This window comes from Triturus cristatus, chromosome 5_2, assembly GCF_964204655.1.
Source record: "Triturus cristatus chromosome 5_2, aTriCri1.1, whole genome shotgun sequence".
NCBI classification, from domain to species: domain Eukaryota; kingdom Metazoa; phylum Chordata; class Amphibia; order Caudata; family Salamandridae; genus Triturus; species Triturus cristatus.
The window spans coordinates 961755640-961775081 of NC_140588.1; the positions used below are offsets into that span (position 1 = coordinate 961755640).

Here is a 19442-nt window from a genome sequence, read left to right on the forward strand (position 1 = left end):
ACAACAGCCGTATGACAAGTTCCACAGGAACTTCCACCAGGGCCACTGGAATTATGCGGCAGAGTTGAACAAATTATGTGGCAAGAAAAGGCAAATTATGCAGCACATTTTGTCATAGTATTACTTCATTATTTTGTCATTTTTACACCTAGTAATAGTATCTGGGAATAGAGTTCACCTTATTAGTAACAATTTAACACCCAAATACAACAATAACCAACTTAAAGATGACCAGTCCAACTTTGCAAACAGCATTCTGGTACGCAAGAACCCGAGTCGCCATATTTTTTGTAACTTTTGATTTGTTTGAGCTAGAAACAATGTGTTTTTGTTAAAATCTGCAGATTAAGGAGCGCATGATGGAATACGTGGCAAATGCGGCAAATATATAATTATACTAAAATCGCTGCAGAATCAAATAATTCCAGTGGCCCTGATTATAATGCACTTTTAATAAGGCAGATGGGATATGCGTCACATTTGTATCCGAGTTACCTTCTGCAAACGTTAAATCAGATCATAAGTATTGAGTTTTTTTTTTTTTTTTTAAATCAAAGGCATAAGTATTATTTGTGTTCCATTGAAAATCATGCATGCCGTATACAAAAGAATCTTTGCACAACTTAATGATTTAGACAGCAATAGAAATTCGAGGGGCTGTCCTTGAGTAATTTTCTTCATAAGTGTAAATTCCATGGGAGGATTCTCCACTGGGACAAATTACCACCACTATCCTCTGGCTTGGCAGTTGTAAGTCCAGACATATTACTCTTTGCTTTATACAGTTACATTCAGACTGCCTGAGGCCTGTATAAAAACCACCGGTAGCGTCTCTCCTGACTGAACACACATGGACCCCTTCTGAAGTAGCGGCAGATTTATGTTAGTGTAAATGTTTCTTTTTTTCCACTTACCTGTCTATACTTTAAAGGCCATGGCAGCTTTTATTTGACTCCCTGCTACAGCTGAATTAGCCCACATGGAGTATCACTAGACACTCATCCCTACCTTCTGCGCCACTTGTAATACTTCCCTTGCACTTTACTCCAGTGTTTTTTTCCAAACTCCTTACTCCCTCTTCCACTTTACTCCTGTTTTTTTAATACAAATTCCTTACTCCTCCTTTCAATATACTTCCTCTTTTTACAGAGCTCCTCCACTTCCTGCTTTACTCTAATATAATATTGTTATCATTACCTTACTCCCACTTTTCTCCCCTTCTTTTCAAACCCCTTTACACCGCTCGAGCTTTATTCCTTTCACTTATACTCACTCCAGCTTTACTCCTTTTTATCAAACCCTTTACTTTCCCTCCTGCTTTAATAACATTATTTTTGCAAACCCCTTACTCCCACTTTACTTCTTTTTCCAACCCTCTTAATCCCCCTCTAGTCTTACTCCTGTTTTCTTTTTTTTACAAACCGCTTACTCCCACTCCTGCTTGATTCCATTTATTTTTCAAACCCTCTCTTCCCACTTTGCCCCTCTTCCCCTTTATCCCGACTGTTTTTTCGAACTCTTTAGTCAACCTCCCGCTTTACTCACTTTTTTCCAAACCCCTCACTCACTCTCTCAGTTTACTACCTTTTTAAACAAATCCCTATCTCCCCTTTTGCTTTACTCCCTTTTCAAAAATCACTGCTCCACCTCCTCCTTTACTCCCTTTTTAACAACCTCCTTACTGTGCTTTTACTCTCTTTTTAACAACCCCCTTATTCTGCCTTTACTCTCTTTTTAACAAACCCCTTACTACTACTCCTGATTTACTCCTTATTTTTTTTACAAGCACTTTACCTCTCTCCCGCTGTAATCTTTTTTTATAAACTACTCACCTTGTTGCATTACTCCCATTTTTTTTTATAACCCCTTGCCCTCCCACCCCGCGCTACCCCTGTCATGTATACCTATCCCTGGCCCCTTCTTACCTCTTTGGCACACTGTCCTCTTCTTTCTCTACAATTTTATTTTCCATAAAAAATAATATTTTTTGGGAAAAGATATTTAGTCATTGTAACCTTTTCCTAAAATGAATATCCATCAGCCTGTTTTCGTCAGGCTGACCTTCTTTTTTGGGGAATCGTCAAATGACGGATCACCAGAGATTACATTTTTATGGTGAACTATTCATGCAATCACAGTGCGGGCATGGCAGACCTTTTGCAGAAACACATATGGCCTCACTTCCTCCCAAATGCTATTGTAATGTATATGGAAAAATGTTACTTACATGGTAACTATATGTTTGTAGCCTGTAGTGTTGTAGATTCACCAGGTGTGCTCACTTCTGCCATCTAGTGTTAGGCATGGATGTTGCAAGTTGTTCTTCGAAGAGCAAGTTTCTGTTTTGAGGAGACTTGTGATCCTTCCTTGAGACCAACAATGCACCAGGACAAAGACTCCGCGGAGCATCTGAGGCATAGGCTTGCATCCAACTAGATGGGAGCTTGCATGTCAAGCTAGGTCCATTAATCTTGCGGCTCTCCTTATTTTGGAGGCACTGCATCTTCAGTTCCATAGGAAAAGGCTCTCTTCCTAGCTGCGTGTACTCACAGAGAGCCAGGTGGCATGTGACCCCAGATGTAGACTGGGTAATCAGCGCTGGTTTACATTTCTTAGTTACCACCCTCGCTTAAGCTCTATGCTGCACATTTATCCGTGCACTTCAGTGAGGGCAGAGAAGAACAAGTTACTTACCTTCGGTAACGATGTACCTGTAAGAAACATTAGTTAGTTAGATTCCTCACCTTAGAATATCCCCAGGCGTCAGACTGGATCCGGAAGATTTTTCGTCAGCAATACCCCTTGCGCGTCGCTAGGCGTCGTCTGCGGCTCCGCGTCTGTCGTCGGCGTCGTGCGCCGGAATGACGTCGTCGGAGTACTTACACGCCGCCCTCGCGCGCTGACGTCAGTTCTTGTACATAGCTTTCCGCGCCAGGAACGCAGAGCCATGCAAAGACCGACACTGGTGCCAAAAATAAAATCTAGGGGCCTGAAAAGGATAACCTTAACCCTAGATGTCAGTTCGCAGAACGGGGAGGATGGGTGGGTCGGTGAGGAATCTAACTAACTAATGTTTCTTACAGATACATCGTTACCGAAGGTAAGTAACTTGTTCATCTGAAAGAAACACGTTAGTTAGATTCCTCACCTTAGAATGGATACCCAAGCAATACCATCCCCGGTGGTGGGTCTGCGAACCAAGATCACACCAGAAAGTCCTGGAGGACAGAACGGCCAAAGAAGCCATCCCTCCGGACTTGGCTGTCAAGGCAATAATGCCTGGCAAACGTGTGTAGCGAAGCCCACGTTGCCGCCTGACAGATGTCCTGCAAAGGGACACCTCGTCCCAAAGCAGTAGTAGCCGCCGTGGCCCGAGTAGAATGGGCGCGCAGCCCAACAGGAGGGTCCTTTTTTGCCAAGGAATAACAAATTTTGATGCACAAAACGACCCACCGAGAGATGGTCCGTTTGTGCACAGCTTTCCCCTTCTTAGCACCCACGTATCCAACGAAAAGTTGGTCGTCCACCCGGAACTGCTTTGTGCGGTCCAGATAAAAGGAGAGCGCACGTTTTGGGTCCAGACGGTGGAGCCTCTCTTCCTCTTTGGAAGGATGCGGAGGCGGAAAGAAGGTGGGCAAGGTGACAGACTGCTCAAGATGAAAGGGGGTCACCACTTTCGGAAGAAAGGAGGGACGAGGCCGAAGGACAACCTTGTCCGGATGAACAGAGAGAAAAGGAGGCTTTGAAGATAAAGCCTGGAGCTCACTCACCCGTCTAGCCGAGGTGATGGCTACCAGAAAAGCAGTCTTAAGCGTCAGCAGACGAAGAGGACAATTATGAAGAGGCTCAAAGGGAGCGCACATTAGAAATGTGAGAACAAGATTCAAGTCCCACTGAGGCATTACAAAAGGGACAGGAGGGAATGTGTGAGTAATGCCTTTTAGAAAGCGTGTAACTACAGGGGACTTGAAAAGAGAAGGCTGATCAGGAAGCCGCAAGAAGGCAGAGATGGCAGCAAGATAACCTTTCAAGGTGCCCAGGGCAGAGCCCTGCCGGGCCAAAGAAAGAAGAAAGAGGAGAACCTCAGAAAGATGGGCGGAAAGGGGATCCACAGCCTTTGCTGTGCACCATGCCACAAATTTGTTCCACCGGCAGGCGTATACCGTCTTTGTGGAGGGACGCCTGGCTGCCAGAATGATATCACAGACTTCAGGAGGCAAGTCAAATGGCATCAACTGCCGCCGCTCAATCTCCACGCATGGAGGTGGAGGCTGGACAGGTTCGGGTGGAGGACCGTCCCCTGCTGCTGCGACAGAAGATCCTCCCGAAGGGGCAGACGGATCGGAGGATCGGTCAACATACTGAGTAGCTCGGGATACCAGTACCTTCGTGCCCAATCCAGAGCCACCAAGATGACTTGGGCCCGGTCGTGCCTGATCTTCTTCAGCACTCTGGGCAGAAGAGGTATAGGCGGAAAGGCGTACAACAGACCGCAACTCCACTCGTGACGAAAAGCATCGCCGAGCGAGTGCCGCCTTGGAAATTCCAACGCGCAGAACTGCTGACATTGCGCGTTCTCTTCGGTGGCGAATAGATCTAACCAAGGCTCTCCCCACTGCTGAAAGAGACCTTACGCCACTTCGGAGTTCAGACGCCATTCGTGATCCATCATGCACCGGCGGCTGAGTTCGTCTGCTCTGGCGTTCAGAGAGCCGGCCAGATGTTGAACCACTAGGGTGACGCCCTGGTGTTCCAGCCATGTCCAGAGGCGCAGAGCCTCCTGACAAAGGGTCCACGACCCCACCCCGCCTTGTTTGTTGCAATACCATATGGCGGTGGTGTTGTCCGTGAACACCTGCACGACACTTCCCCTGACAGAGAGAAGGAAGGCTTTCAGTGCAAGTCGGATCGCTCTCAACTCCAACAGGTTGATGTGGAGACGAGACTCCGCCGGAAACCAGAGGCCTCTGATCTCCGCCTCTCCCATATGGCCACCCCATCCCAGGAGGGACGCATCCGTCACTACGACATGCTCCGGTAGGGGAAGGGAGAGGCTCTTGCCCGTGACCCAAGCGCGGTCCGTGAGCCACCACTGCAACTGCTGTGCAGTGCCCTCCGAGATCAAGACATGGTCGGACAGGTTGCCGTGATGCTGGGCCCACTGAAACTTCAGGTTCCACTGCAGAGCCCGCATGCACCGCCTGGCGTGATGCACTAGTAGGATGCAGGAGGCCATCAGCCCCAGAAGCCGCAACACTAGCCTGACCGAAACCCAGGATAGAGGCCGAAAGATGGGAATCAGGGCCTGAATATCCCGGACCCGCTGTTCCGGTGGATGGACCCGGAACTGCGCCGAATCGAGAACCGCTCCGATGAAGAGGAGCTTCTGAGAGGGACTCAGGTGTAACTTCGGCACGTTGATGGAAAACCCCAGCAAATGCAGGAGATCCGCCATAGTCTGGAGGTGGGAGACGACTGCCTGGGGTGAGCCTGCCTTCAACAACCAGTCGTCGAGATAGGGGAAGACTGGAACCCCTGATCTGCGCAGATGAGCTGCGACCACCGCCATCACTTTCGTGAACACCCGAGGGGCACTGGTAAGGCCAAAGGGGAGCACGGTAAACTGAAAGTGCTCCTGACCCACCGTGAACTGCAGGTAACGCCGGTGGGCCGGCAGGACGGGGATGTGGAAATATGCGTCCTGCAAGTCCAACGCTACCATCCAGTCTCCAGGGTCTAGGGCAGCTAGAACCTGAGCCAAAGTTAACATCTTGAACCTCTCCTTCCGGAGGAAGGCATTGACGTCCCGGAGGTCCAAGATAGGGCGTAGGCCCCCTTTGCCCTTCTTGGGAAGCAGAAAGTAGTGGGAATAACAACCACGACCTACTTCTGGCCTCGGAACGCGCTCGACGGCCCCCTTGGCCAAGAGGGCCGAAACTTCCTCGTGGAGAAGATTCAAATGATCCCCCGAGATACGGTGGTGCTGCGGTGGCATGGCTGGAGGGGTCGTCTCGAAGGGGAGGGAGTAGCCCCTTCGGACGATTTGCAGCACCCACCTGTCCGATGTGATGGACCGCCAGTGGAGCAGGTGATGGCGAACTCTGCCGCCCACTGGCGTGGAATGGGCCTGAAAGCTCGGACTAGGAAGGCTTTGAGGCGGATGCTGCCGGGGTGGATGTGGGCTGACCGCGTCGACCTCCAAAACCGCCTCGGCGGAAACCGCGACCGCGCGCAGGTTGGTTCTGCGGCTGGTGGCTAGGCGTACGTGAGGAGGCACCCCTTCCTTGGCCACGAAAGGGGCGAAAAGCGGAAGGTTGCGACCGCGGGGCCGAGAGGCCCAAGGACTTGGCCGTAGCCCGGGAGTCCTTAAAGCGATTCAGCGCACTGTCCGCTTTCTCACCAAAAAGGCGAGTGCCATCAAAGGGCATGTCCATGAGAGTGCTCTGGATATCACCCGAAAAGGACGTGGACCGCAGCCAGGCGTGACGTCTAAGCGCCACCGTGGTAGAAATCGCCCTACCCAGCGAGTCCGTAGTGTCAAGCCCACATCGGATAGCATGTCGTGCTGCATCCCTCCCATCGGCCAGAGCCTGGGAAAGTCGTGTCTGGACCTCCTCCGGACACAGGGGCAGCACGTCCTCCACCGTATCCCACAGAGAGTGGGAATAACGGTCCAAGAGACAGGCGGTGTTCAAGGACCGCAGGCCCAAACTAAGGGAGGAGAACAGCTTTTTGCCAAACTGTTCGAGTCTCTTGGAATCCCGGTCCGGCGGAGCGGTCGGGAAGGAGGATTGGGAGGTAGAAGCCTGGATAACCAGGCTCTCGGGGGTAGGGTGTTGGGACAGAAAACTGGGGTCGCCCGGAGCAGGGCGGTGGCGCCTGGCGACGTTCCTGTCCACAGGAGGAACTGTGGAGGGCTTGGACCAGGTGCCCTGCAGAACGTCAATGAGGGCCTCATTGAATTGCAGCAGAGGCTCGGTGGAGCTTGCTGCAGACTGAAGCACCTCAGTGAGGACGTTAGTCCTCACAGCCACGGCAGGTAGCTCGAGCCCAAGGGCTGCGGCCGCCTTGCGCAGCACCACAGAGAAAGCAGCACCCTCCTCCGAAGCCACAGTCGGAGGAGAGATGAATCCAGTGTCTGGAGAGGTATCCAGACCACTGGCCTCCCCCAGTTCATCTGCCCAGTCCTGTGACAGCTGAGTCTGAACGGCCATAGGATCCTCGGACCCCTCCCATTCGCCCCCGTCATCCGATTCCTGGTAAGCAGGAGGAAGGATCGGAGTCGGACGATAGACATAATGTGTCTCCAGCGGCGCTGAACGCGGCGTCCATCGACGCCGTAACGGCGCCGGGCCCGGACCGGGGCTGAACTGGGGCTCGACGCCGAGCGGAGCCGGCGTCCGAGGTGGTACCGGTGTCGACGCCGGCGGAGGAGGCGTGACGAGGTCGACCGGCGTCGGCGGGGACTCGGGAACGGGTCCCTCGGGCACTTGCGGCATCGAGGCCGGAGTCGTCGACGGCGCCGGGGCCGGAGCCGCTGGCAGGCAAGGGTGCCCAGTCGGGTCCGCGGGGCCCGAAGGCGCGCCAGCGGGCGTCGACAGCGGAGCCAGGTTCCTCATGGCCGAGAGGAAGGCACTGACTTCCGCCGGCGTCGCGTCAGTCCCAGGGACCGGCGGGTATGGGGACTTGCGCGGCGCCTGCGGCTCCGCTGGAGCCGCGGGGGTGGAACCACCCTGACCCTCGGCCGAGTCGCGCGACCGGCGAGGGGAGTCCGAAGAGCAGTGTCGCCTCTTGGACTTCTTGGAGTGCTTCGACTTACCCGAAGACTTGGAGCCAGACGATCGATGATGACGTCGGCTGCGGCTCCGCGACCGATCCTTGGACCTCCTCCTGGACCGGGATCGAGAGGGGCGCGGAGCCGAGTGGCGAAGCTCGAGAAGCTTACGGGACCGCTCCCGTCTAGCCTTCGAGGTCAGGGCCTTGCAGTCCGAACACGACTCCGCATCGTGGTCGCGGCCCAAACAGTAAAGGCACCGGCGGTGATGGAGGATCAAAAAACGTAGTCAAAAAAGACTAAAAGGGGTAGCTCTCCCGGATCTGCGCTTACTGGCGCGGAAAAAAGAAGAACTGACGTCAGTGCGCGAGGGCGGCGTCTAAGTACTCCGACGACGTCATTCCGGCGCACGACGCCGACGACAGACGTGGAGCCGCAGACGACGCCTAGCGACGCGCAAGGGGTATTGCTGACGAAAAATCTTCCGGATCCAGTCTGACGCCTGGGGATATTCTAAGGTGAGGAATCTAACTAACGTGTTTCTTTCAGATCTCCATTTTAGGTAAGGTCTCCACGGAAGTCAACCTCTTCCTGGATCACATGCACTTTCACCTTGTGATGATCTGCTGCTCTCTGAATGACTTCATGGCACGCTGTTGTGTCATCTGGTGGGAAAGCCCTCAGTGGGTAGGGCTCAAAGTATCGTTCTGAGAATCCACATTGTAAACCTGCCATGGATCCTTTCTTTCATCAATAGTGAGAGGCTCATAGTATTGGTCCTGGGGGTCAAACTCAATGTCCTGCTCTGAATCAGAGTGTGTTGAGTGCTGTGGTGAAGGTTGTGGTGACTGTGGTGGCTGGGTGAAGGCTGAGGAACCTGGCTGGTGTTCTTGTGTTTCTACTCAGAGATCGCCTCCTCAAATGTTAGTCTCCTCTACGTTAGAGAGCTTGGATATACAGGATCCCTTACTGAAGGTGGGTGCAAATTCTCCTTTACCTGACATCAGGCTGATCACCATAGGTTCGATTGCCACTGATACAGGCATCAGAGTCGACTTTTGGAGTTGAATCCAGCGGCAAAGGTGGTGGTTCAATACCTTGTGCTGAGATGGTGTGGTCTGGCTTTGAACCTCAGAGCCCACTGTTCTAGGTTTGTCTGCAGCGAGATAAGATGTTGGTGGCAGGCGGGCTTAGGGACATCGGCTGGAGCTGTTGTCGAGGCCTCTTTGGCACATCCTTGAGGTTCAAAGCCTGTCTCTCTCTCTCTCTAGAGTCAGGGCAACCACCGGTCTCTCTCTCTCTCTACGGAGAGAGAGAGAGAGGGAGAGAGGGAGACTCTTGTTGAGAGAGAACCCTGGAGGAATGATCCCCAGATGGTAACTGCAGTCTTTAGCGCAGTCTGTGTTCTGGGTGTATGTTTCACTGGATCAAAGTCCTCTGAGGACAGAGTTTCCAGCTGTGATCCATTAGGCCTGCAAGGTACTGGGGGCACCTTCCTCTTGGAGTAAGTTCCTTCAAATGTTTCGGAACCAAGAGTGGTTGATGGCTCGGTAGAGTCTTAGTGCTGCATTCCATAATGTGTTCATCAACGATCCCTCCTATATTGTCTTCTTATTTTCAAAGGGCTGGCAGGCCGAACAGCTTGATTCCTTGTGGTCTCTGGTCAAGCAGAGATTCCAAAACCTGTGATGGTCACAGAAACTTACTGTTGTACTTGAGACAAAACTGAAGGGGTGTGTTCTCCATTACCCCTTCCCTCTACTTCCCACTGAGTCATTCTCATACTACCTGAAGCAGTGAAAAAAGCCCTCTGATCTGGATTAAATCCCAATCGTTGAAGATGGAAGCAGTTTTTTTTTGTAGTTGTTGAAGATGATTCTAGAGTCAACCAACTGTCCTTTGTAGCTCAATAGTCAGAGCTCCAAAGTACTAGCAAATCTGATGACAGAACAAATAAACAGTCTGAGGTGGACTCATTGTCCTGGTGCATTGTTAGTTTTGTGGATAACCTTGAAGCATATACTGCAAATTAAAAAATAGATTGCAACATCCATGCCATTGGATGGCCTAAGTGTACAACGTGATCTAAAGCTAAAAATGCTAAAAACATTTTATAGCATTAAATCTAAAAGCATAAATCACACGGTAGCTTATATGGATGCAAGTGACAGTGATGCCTCCTCACAAGTAACTCATTAGTGCCAATAAGGCAGTTGTAGAAATTTAGTTTGCAAATATTTATAGCAGAAACAAATGGATCGAACAAATGGTGAACCTGAGCACAGCGCTAGGTGTGCTCACTAGCAGTAAGCAAACGATATAGACCAACCAGTAAACATTTGTATTCTTGCATTAGAAGGCACAAAATTAAATTTAGACAAAAACGCTGAGTAGACCCCAGAAAACTTAACTGCAGCAGAATGTTTAGATTACCTTCCACAAGTGGTATTAGTGACCAAAGTACCATAAACATGTTCATTTTGGGGCATTTTTCTACTTAAACACAGCAAAATAGACATTTATATTACTTCTATTCACCTGGTGTTCCCGATAACCCCTTGGTTCCTGGCAAGCCGTTTAGACCAGTTAGACCTGAAAATCCTGGATAACCTAGAATAAAATGCGATAGGGCATATTAAACGACAGAAACACCTATCAACTGTTGTGAGACAGTAAATTATTAACAGCTGAGGTGGATGGTAGTCCTCTTCAAGTAATAATGACTCAATCCTTGGTAGCTGTACCACAAAGAAGACAGGATTAGCGTAGGAGAAACTTGCAAAGAAATGATCAGTACCAAAACAGTTCAAAAGTAGAGCACACAACACAAGAAAATCTCACTGCAATTTGAGAAAATGTTAAGATGTGAATAGACACCAAAACGGCAAAAATCCGAAGTAGGAACCAGACATATGATTTTTCAAAGTTTTAGCTGTTTCTAGCGCCAAAAAGCACAAAGCGTCACCTGAGGGTATCTGGTCAAGCTAGATCCGCTGAAACCCAAAAGTTAAGGCCAACCGCAATGGAGTTCATGTTGCATACTGGGACCATGTTCGTCCCCATGGAAAGTTCTGACTTGTTTGTTTTTCTTGAGGAAAGTCCTCATCGACGAGGATGTCAGGGGATTGGGGTGCGAGCTGAATCCGAAGAGGGGCTCTTCGACGGCAGCTGGCTGAAGAGCGAGACCTCAGTGAGAGCCTCGCCGGGAAGTTCAAGGCTCTCGACATTGAGAAAACTTCGAACAGGTGTAGTCTGAAGTCTATGTCCAGGAAGGTGTCATCGGCTGCGGGGTGCTGCTGCATGCTGTTTGTCCCGATGCAATCCTCTATTTTCAGACTTACAAACTTTCTGGAAGTCAGGATTCTTTCAGCGGGACAAACCAGCAAGTTGACTCTGACCGGCAGTTGGATGTTGGTGGCTGCAGCTCGGTAGCCTCTGGTTCTTTTTGAAGCAAGTTCAGAAAAAGTTTCTAAGTGTCCAGTCTTTCTATTTTTAAGGGGCAAGGAGGATACTCTAACACCAGCCAAGGATCCAGGCCCTTTTGGGCACCGCTTGGGGTTTAGGACTCAATCTCCCAGAAGCCACTAGCAGCGTCCAGAGAAAATCCAGTTAGAACTAGTCAGCTGGGCACAGTAAAGATTTGGGCTTCTTGCAGCATTTATGTACCTGGAGCAGATTAGGAGGATAGATAACTAGCCCTTGGAGTTCAATCTTCTATCCTGGGTGCAAGTGGGAAGCAGTTTCAGCCCTTGGTATTTCTGTCCACAGGTTCAACAACATGTGCAGTCCTTCTTCTGTCTTCCACAGATCCAGAGGTGTTCTGAAGAGGGTACTGAGGGTGCATCTTTTATGTCCAGTGCCAGCCTGTGGGTAGGGAATAAGGGAAACTCCTGCCCATTTCCTAACCAATGGGTTAAATGTTCCCAGGGCTCCCCCTACCCAGGTGTCTAGCTAGAGAATTGCGACCCCCCCCTGCAAACCAGTTCTAAAACAGGCCCCCCCCTAGCCTTACTGGGACGGGTGCCACTCTGGCTACTTGGACAATGGCAGGTTGTGAGTTACATTTGCCTTTGACAGGGAATGCCCCTCTGAAGTTCATGTAGTTGGTGGGCACGACCGCCTCCACCCCACCATCCCAGCCAAGGCCTCTTTTCTTCCCTTTCCTGGGTCTCATTTACACCTCCTTGCAAGGGGCCAGTAGGTGTAAGAAACTGGCTCTATATATACTACTCCAAAATGAGGTATAGTGTGTATAGAGTCCAACTGACCCCATGGGTAGGCAGAGGTTAAAGTTAGATAGAACCTTACTCTCTAATTGTGGTAGAGTGGTCGAGCAGTGAGGCAGTATCAGAGGACAGTGTTAAGCATTTGATGTACACACTCAGTCAGCAAATGAGTTCACACACTTAATAACTGAACTCTAGGCAAATTGTGTTTGTATTAAAATATATATACTGTTGTTTTATTTTTAGAACCAATCAAGCCTGGCACAGTTAAGCATTAAATACTTATCAGTAATAAGTTACTGGATATAGAACAGTTTGAAAATGCAATAGCAATTGTACTTTGTTTGATTTACAGGGGATGCAGTAGCATGCAACACTTAGCAAATACCGTACATTGAAATGGATTGGCTTTTTCAGTAAATTACAGGTAAGTTACTTTTTATGTTACTTTTCTAACTCAGTGCTGGATACCTAGATTCAGCACTGGGACATTTCCTGGAAACAGGTAAGTAATTACGTTTTGGTTATTCGCATGATTTTTAAAGAATATTTTTAGATTTAATAACTCCACACCTAGTCGTTTTTTGGAAAAAAAACAGTGCATTGAAATGAATAGACTTTTTCAGTAAATTACAGGCAAGAATATTTTTAGATTTCAAAACTCCCAGTTAGAAACATTTTGGAAGAAAATTGTCAATGTTATCCTATGAAGGAAAAACAAGTTAACAGTTCACAGGTAAGTAATCGACTGTGGGAGTTAAGGTTCTGGGGTTAGACTCCAGGGTCTCCCAGAGTCAGTGATGCACTGTTGTTGCACCCTCAGCGGCATGAGGGCGGCCGGGTGCAGAGTGTTGATGCCCAATGTTATCCAATGAGGGATAGGGGGCCTCCGGTTGGTGGCTGCAGGCAAGCAGGCAACCGGGTTGTGGTAGCAAACCTCCTAGGGTTAAAGTGTGGGCAAATGGAGAAACAAAGTAGCACAAAAGGTGCACCCTCAGCGGCACTGGGGCGGCCGGGTGCAGAGTGGTGTTTCGACGTCGGGCGCCCTGTTGTTTTCTATGGAGAACCTCCGGTTTGGAAAAGCACTGCAGGCAGGGAGATGAAGGACTTCTGGGCGCGATCACCACCTGGAGAGGTAAGTTGGGTAGTTAAGGGTTGGTTAGGCACCATCGGTTTGGGCAAACAAGGCTGTGGGGTGTCGGGTGCAGGGGTGCCTTTTGGGGTCGGATCTTCTTACCAGCTCCTGGTCGCGGTTAGGGGGGCCTTCTGGATTTAGGCTGCAGGCGTCGGCTGGAGGCTTGAGGCAGGTCAGGGGTCACCGGGTCTCGGGTCAGGATCACCGGGGTGACCTCCTTGTGGTGTTTTTCCGCTTGGGCTGGGTTCGGCAGGTGCAGACTGGGCAGGATTCGCGGTCTCTGGCTGGTGCCAGAAGCTGCAGTTTGAACAAATCCGGTGTTCACAGGAGATGCAGTCATTAGAAGTGAAGGCAGGCAGGTCCTCCGGGTTTCTTAAGGTTGCTGGCTGCAGGACACACCGGGATTTCGCAGGAGCAGGTTCGAGGGGGAGACAGGCCGGTAGGGTTGGGGCCAAGTCAGTGGGTGTCGTCCTCTTGTTCGCTCTGCACGGCTCTTCAGTCCTTTTTATTGTCTTTCTTGTTTCTTGTCTGGATGTGAGGAAGCAAGGTTCTGGGTGCCCCCTAAATACTAGATTTAGGGGCGTTACAGGTAGGTAAGGGCAGGGACCAATGGGTCACTTCCCTGGGGTGGGTACACCCCCCATCGTGCCACCCTCCAGTGGGATGGGGGCAGGAGCCAGTCCCTGGTTGGCTAGGTCCCCCCATCCTCAAGATGGCGGGGACTCAGAGTTGTGCTTCATCTCGCCTCCCCCACCTGAGGGCTGGAGTTGGCAGAGGTGGGCACACCTCTTTCCCTCACTTGTTTTTCCCGCCGGCTCTCCCACCCAAAGTGGGGGGTGGAACGTGGGGACCAGTTGCTGAAAGAAGCAATTGGCCTGGAGAGGTTCACAAAGGCGGCATGCCTTTGAAGCCTCTCCTTCGTGAACCCTGCCCATCCTGGGGGAGAAGGCTTGGCACCTCGTCCCAGGATGTGCATTGTTTCAGGCCCCCAAGAGCAGCAGCTCTCGAACCAGGGGTCCAGAAACATGTCTGTTGGTGGCAGCCTAGGCAGCTACTCAGCCAGGTCACTAGAAGTTGGTAGAGTTTTAGGGGGCATCTCTAAGATGCCCTCTGTTGTGCATTTTACATTAAATCCCACACTGGCATCAGTGTGGGTTTAATGTGCTGAGAAGTTAGATACCAAACTTCCCAGTCTTCAGTGTAGCCAAGATGGTGTTGTGGAGTTCGTAATGACAAACTCCTAGCACCATAAACTCTTAATGGCAGCACTGCACTTACAGTACCCAGGAATTGACATGGGCACTGTAAGGGTACAGGGCTCATGCACCTGTGCCCTCACCACTGGCATAGGGCACCCAGCTAGAGGGGTGACTGATGTACGCCAGGGCAGTGGTTTGTGGGCATGGCACACAGGGATGTGTGCCATGTCGACTCTACACTTTGTTCTGCACCAAGACACACAGCCTGCAAAGGCAGTGTGCGAGTGTCAGGGTACAGGACCTCTAAGGGTGGCACAATAAGTGCTGCAGCCCTTAGAGGCCTTCTCTGGTCACATTGCCCTGGGTACCTGTGGTACCATTTACCAAGGGCTGACATGTGCCCAGAGATGCCAATTGGGTTTTAGGCTTCAATGCAGTTTTCGGGAAGGAACATAGGCCCTGGGCACCTGATTGGCAGAAGCCCAGGGCACACTCAGACAAAGAACATCAGCAATTCAGAAAGAAGTGGGGGCATACCATGCAAGAAAGAGGGCACTTTCTCACAGTAGGCAGTTGGGGATTAACTCTGACAAGGCTATTAGAGGATTTAGGCAGGTGAATACCAACTTTCTAAAAATGGCGTTTTCAAAATAGTAATTTATTTTTTCTGACTTGACCAGTAAAATGAATTTTAATTTACTGTCAATTTGTGTCCTTGATTCATTGTTCTATCAAAATGAAGTTATGCAATATAAAGTGTCACACCCAGTGCTTTCCTATGGGAGAGCCAATCTTGCCACAGTGAAAAACGACTTTTCACTGCTAGGACATGTAAATGGTAAGTACACATGTCCTATTTTTTAATACCATGCACCTTGTTCTATTGCCATTTAGGGCTTACCTTTTGGGGTGACCTATAATTATTAGAAAGGAAGGTTAAGGCTTGCAATGGGTTTACTTTTCCAGGTTGAATTTTATAGTTTTAAAACTGCACCGTGAAGGAAGCTGGCTATTTATGTATTGTAAAAATGTTGGGGTACACCATGCAAATAGTCCAGACGACCCTTGCAGGTTTACAGGGTGGTATAGCAGTTTAGGCTTATCAGAGGGTAATGTTAAGCATTTGTTGTACACGCAGTCAATAAATGAGACACACACTCAAAAAGAAACTCGAGATCAGTCCAGAAAAATAACACAGATTATTCTATAATTTTAGACACCAAGATCATCGGAATCAGGTAGCTATTTTCAGAGTTATAGATTTTTGCAGTATTAGAAACATTCAGACAAATAATGGTTTTGAGGTCTGAGCCTCGGACATGGCAATGTTATCCTATGGGAGAAACAATCCCTGCATATATTTGCAAATGGTTTACATGGTTCTTCTCCTGGATGTAAGGGGCCAAGGTCCAAGAACCCACCAGCAGTTCGGGTTTATCTGCCCTGGAGTGTCCGGGTGCAGAGGTACTGGTCGAGTTGGTAGCCTTAAGAGCTACGCAGTAAAATCAATGGAGAAGTACCTGCAAAGGCAGCAAGTGGGGACTGGGGAACCAGTCCGGCAGAACCCAAAGGGGGGCTCAGCTCTTGAGAGTCTCTGGAGTACGAAGACACAGTCGGTTTACGTGGGACCAGGGCTGGGAAGACGGGTGCAAAGGTGTTCTGTCTGATGGGATCGCTCGAGTCAGAGACTCTCCCTTGGTTTCGGTGACCTGCAGCGGGGGAGAAAACAAGTCAATAGTGCCACTCTTGGTGATGACCCTGGAGATACTGACATCCCTCAATGGCAGGTCAGTACTGGAGTCGGTGGTGTCCAGGCTGGACACACAACAAGTCTTGGTGCTTGCAAGGGCTCCGGTACCCCAGCTATTGATGTATGGAAGCTTCGGGAAGACTCAGCATCTAGAGACTTGTTGAAGTGACAGGGTTGATCTCCTGGACCCTCTGGGATCTCACCCTGGTGGGTTGTTCCCTCACTGGATACGATGGTCAGCAAAATGGTGAAAGGGGCCGATGCAGTCGGTGCCTGCAGATGCAGGGGGATGACTTCTCCACCTCAAGGGAGATGCTGCTTTGTTGGCAAAGTACTGGACAGTCCTCCAAGGGTATGGAGAGGAGGTTCAGCGGCAGGATGAGACATTTCTTGCAATTGTTGAGAGAGCAGCAGCCAGGCAGGGTTTAGAGCCAGTTTGGGTGCTGGTCCACAGTTCTTGCATTGTTGGTTCTTCTTTGTCTTTCTTCTGTTCCCAGGTAGACGACTCTGAGTTCCTGGTGTCACGGGGCCACCTAAATATGGAATTTAGGGGTGTTAAAGAGAGTGTAAGGTAGTAGACAATGGGCTACTTACACCTCGGATGACTACACCCTCCTAGTTTCAACAAAAAAGATGGTGAAACTCTCCATTGAGTTACCACTTCAGGTGGCCCACCTTGGGGGTGTGCCTAGAACGATAGTCAGACATGCCTACTGACTAGCTAATTTTCCCTCCTGTTCTAGTGCCAAACAGGCCCCGGGGCTGGGGGTGGCATGCTCCACGTCTGGAACAAGCCGGGGTTGCATATCAAAGATGGCAGAGGCTTTGACGCCTCTGGGCTGGGTACACAAATTCACTAGACACCCAGCTGAAGGAGGTGTGATCACCTTTCTCTGGAGTAGGCATTGCTCCTGATTACTGAGAGCTTTGGCTGTCCAGAGCAGGGGATCAGAAACTCGATTGTGGTGGCAGGCTGGAAGAGTCCAGTTAGCCAGCACACTAAAAGACTGGTAAGTTTCAGTGGGTACCTCTAAGATGCCCTCTGGGTCTATGTCATAATAAATCCTACACGGGTATCAGGGTGGATTTATAAAGAAAAGGTGGCTGATACCAAACACCATTGGTTTCAGTGCAGCTGTTATGTAGCTGGGTGACTCATAATGAACAGTGCCCAGTGCATGTCCTTAAGATGGCTACCTGATCACTTGCAATGGCCAGTAATAGAACTGGGCATCACAGGGGCATACCTGCTCATGCAGATATGTCCTCACATATACAATAATGCACCCTGCCTTAGGGCTGACAGGCCGGCTGTAGGGGTGACTTACATATAGTATATGCAGTGTCTTTGGTCACGGCACACAGGGAGCGGGCCAAGTTGTGTTTTCGAAAATGGTATGCACCATTTCACGCAGCTGCCATGGCAGGCTAAGAGTCATTGTAGGAAAGTGGGTTTTTGTTGCAGTAACCCCCCCCCCCTTTTTTTGCCTAATAGCTGATGCACTTTTCCTTGTTGTGCCCTGGGTTCATGCCAATCAGGTGCCCAGGGCCTGTGTTCCTTCCCTAAAAAACTGCCTAACAGACAAAACCCAAATTGGCAAACCCTGGCCACATGTCAGCCCCTGGTAAATGGTACCCTAGGTACCCAGGGCCTTGTGACCAGGGAAGGCCTCTAAGGGCTGCAGCACTTATTGTGCCACCCTTACAGGCCCTGTACCCTAACACACCCACACTGCGCTTGCAGGCTGAGTGTCTGGGTGCAAGACAAAACAGAGATTCAACATGGCACACATCCCTGTGTGCCATGCCCACACCTACACTGCCATGGCATACATCAGCCACCCCTCTAGCTGGGTGCCCTATGCCAATGGTGTGGGCACAGGAGCAGGAGCCCTGTGCCCCTACAGTACCCAGGTCCATTCCTGGGCTCTGTAAGTGCAGTGCTGCCCTTTAAGAGTACATGGTGCTGGGAGCTCGTCAAACACGAACTCCACAGCACCATAACGGCGGCCCTGAAGACTGAGGAGTTTGGTATCAAACTTCTCAGCACATTAAACCCACACTGATGCCAGTGTGGGATTTAATGTGCCAAGCACCCCAGAGGGCATCTTAGAGATGCCCTCTAAAACCTAACCTACAATCCACGGCTGTGCTGAGGCTGCCTAGGCTGCCACACACCAGACATGTTGCTGGACCCCTGGGTAGGAGAGTTCCTGCTCTCCTGGGCCTGCAACAATGCACATCCTGGGCGAGGTGCTAAATCTCCTCCCCCAGGATGGGCAGGGGGAAGCTTCAAAGGCATGCGGCCTCTGTGAGTTTCCCCAGGCCACTGCAACCCCCCACTCTGGTGGGAAGCTTGGCCGGAAACCCCAAATAAGGACAAGGAATGTGCCAGCCTGCCAACCCCACCCCTCAGGTGGGGGAGGCGAGGTGAAGCACATCCCCGGGCTCTCGCCATCTTGAAGATGGGAAGCCCTACCCAATCAGGATTAGGCTACTGCCCCCCTCCCACAGGAGAGAGGCAGGATAGGGGGTCTACCCACCCCAGGACAGGGACCCATTGGTCCCTGCCCTGCACCTACCTGTAACGCCCCTAAATCTAGTATTTAGGGGCACCCTGAACCTTCCTTCCCCAGATTCGAAACTACAAGAAGAGCAAGAAGAACAAAGACCTGCCCTGCAGCTGCTAAAAAGAGGAAGACACCAACTGCTTTGGCCCCAGCCCTACCGGCCTGTCGACCCTCGAACCTGCTCCTGCTCCAGCGCGGCATCTCTTGTGGCCAGCAACCTCAGAAACCCCGGAGGACCTGGCTACCTTTGAACTCTGATTCCCTGGGACTCCCATGAGTAGAGGCTCTACTCAGAACCTACCTTTCACCCCTGGCAGCAGCCCGGAACCGCGATCCCAGCCCACTCTGCACCCGCCAAGCCTGGCCGGTGCCGGAGTGAACTAAACCCACGAGGACGACCCCACGGCGACTGTTACCCCGAGTCCGGCACCCAAGGACCCCCCTCGACAATCCTGGAGAAGCCTGCAGCCTCAGAACAGAGTGCCACCCCAACCGCGATCAACAGGGGGTAAGATTTCCCGACACCAAAAGGCACCCCTGCACCCGGCGCCCCACGGCCCTCTGTGCCCAATCCCGGGGTACCTACCTATCCTCCAACTACCCAACTTACCTCTCGAAGTGGTGGTGGCACCTGAAGAGTCCTCGTCCCTGAGCCTGCAGTCTTTTTCCAAACCGGAGATTTCCCATAGAAAGCCATTGAGCGCCTGACGGCTCAAAAGCACCCTGCACCCAGCCGCCCGAGTGGCCCTGGCAGTGAAAACTCTACTCTAACCTACTTCCCCACTTGC

General features: G+C 50.9%; 1 protein-coding gene across 2 annotated transcripts in view; it reads right to left on the minus strand.

Annotated features, from left to right (window-relative positions):
- The window catches only part of COL4A6 (collagen type IV alpha 6 chain), an 847824-nt gene that overhangs the window by 70691 nt on the left and 757691 nt on the right, over positions 1-19442 (minus strand). For both annotated transcript variants that reach the window (XM_085608162.1, XM_085608161.1), the window contains one exon: positions 10313-10384. In XM_085608162.1, coding sequence (XP_085464288.1) covers positions 10313-10384 — 72 coding nt within the window. The remainder of the gene's footprint in view (positions 1-10312; positions 10385-19442) is intronic.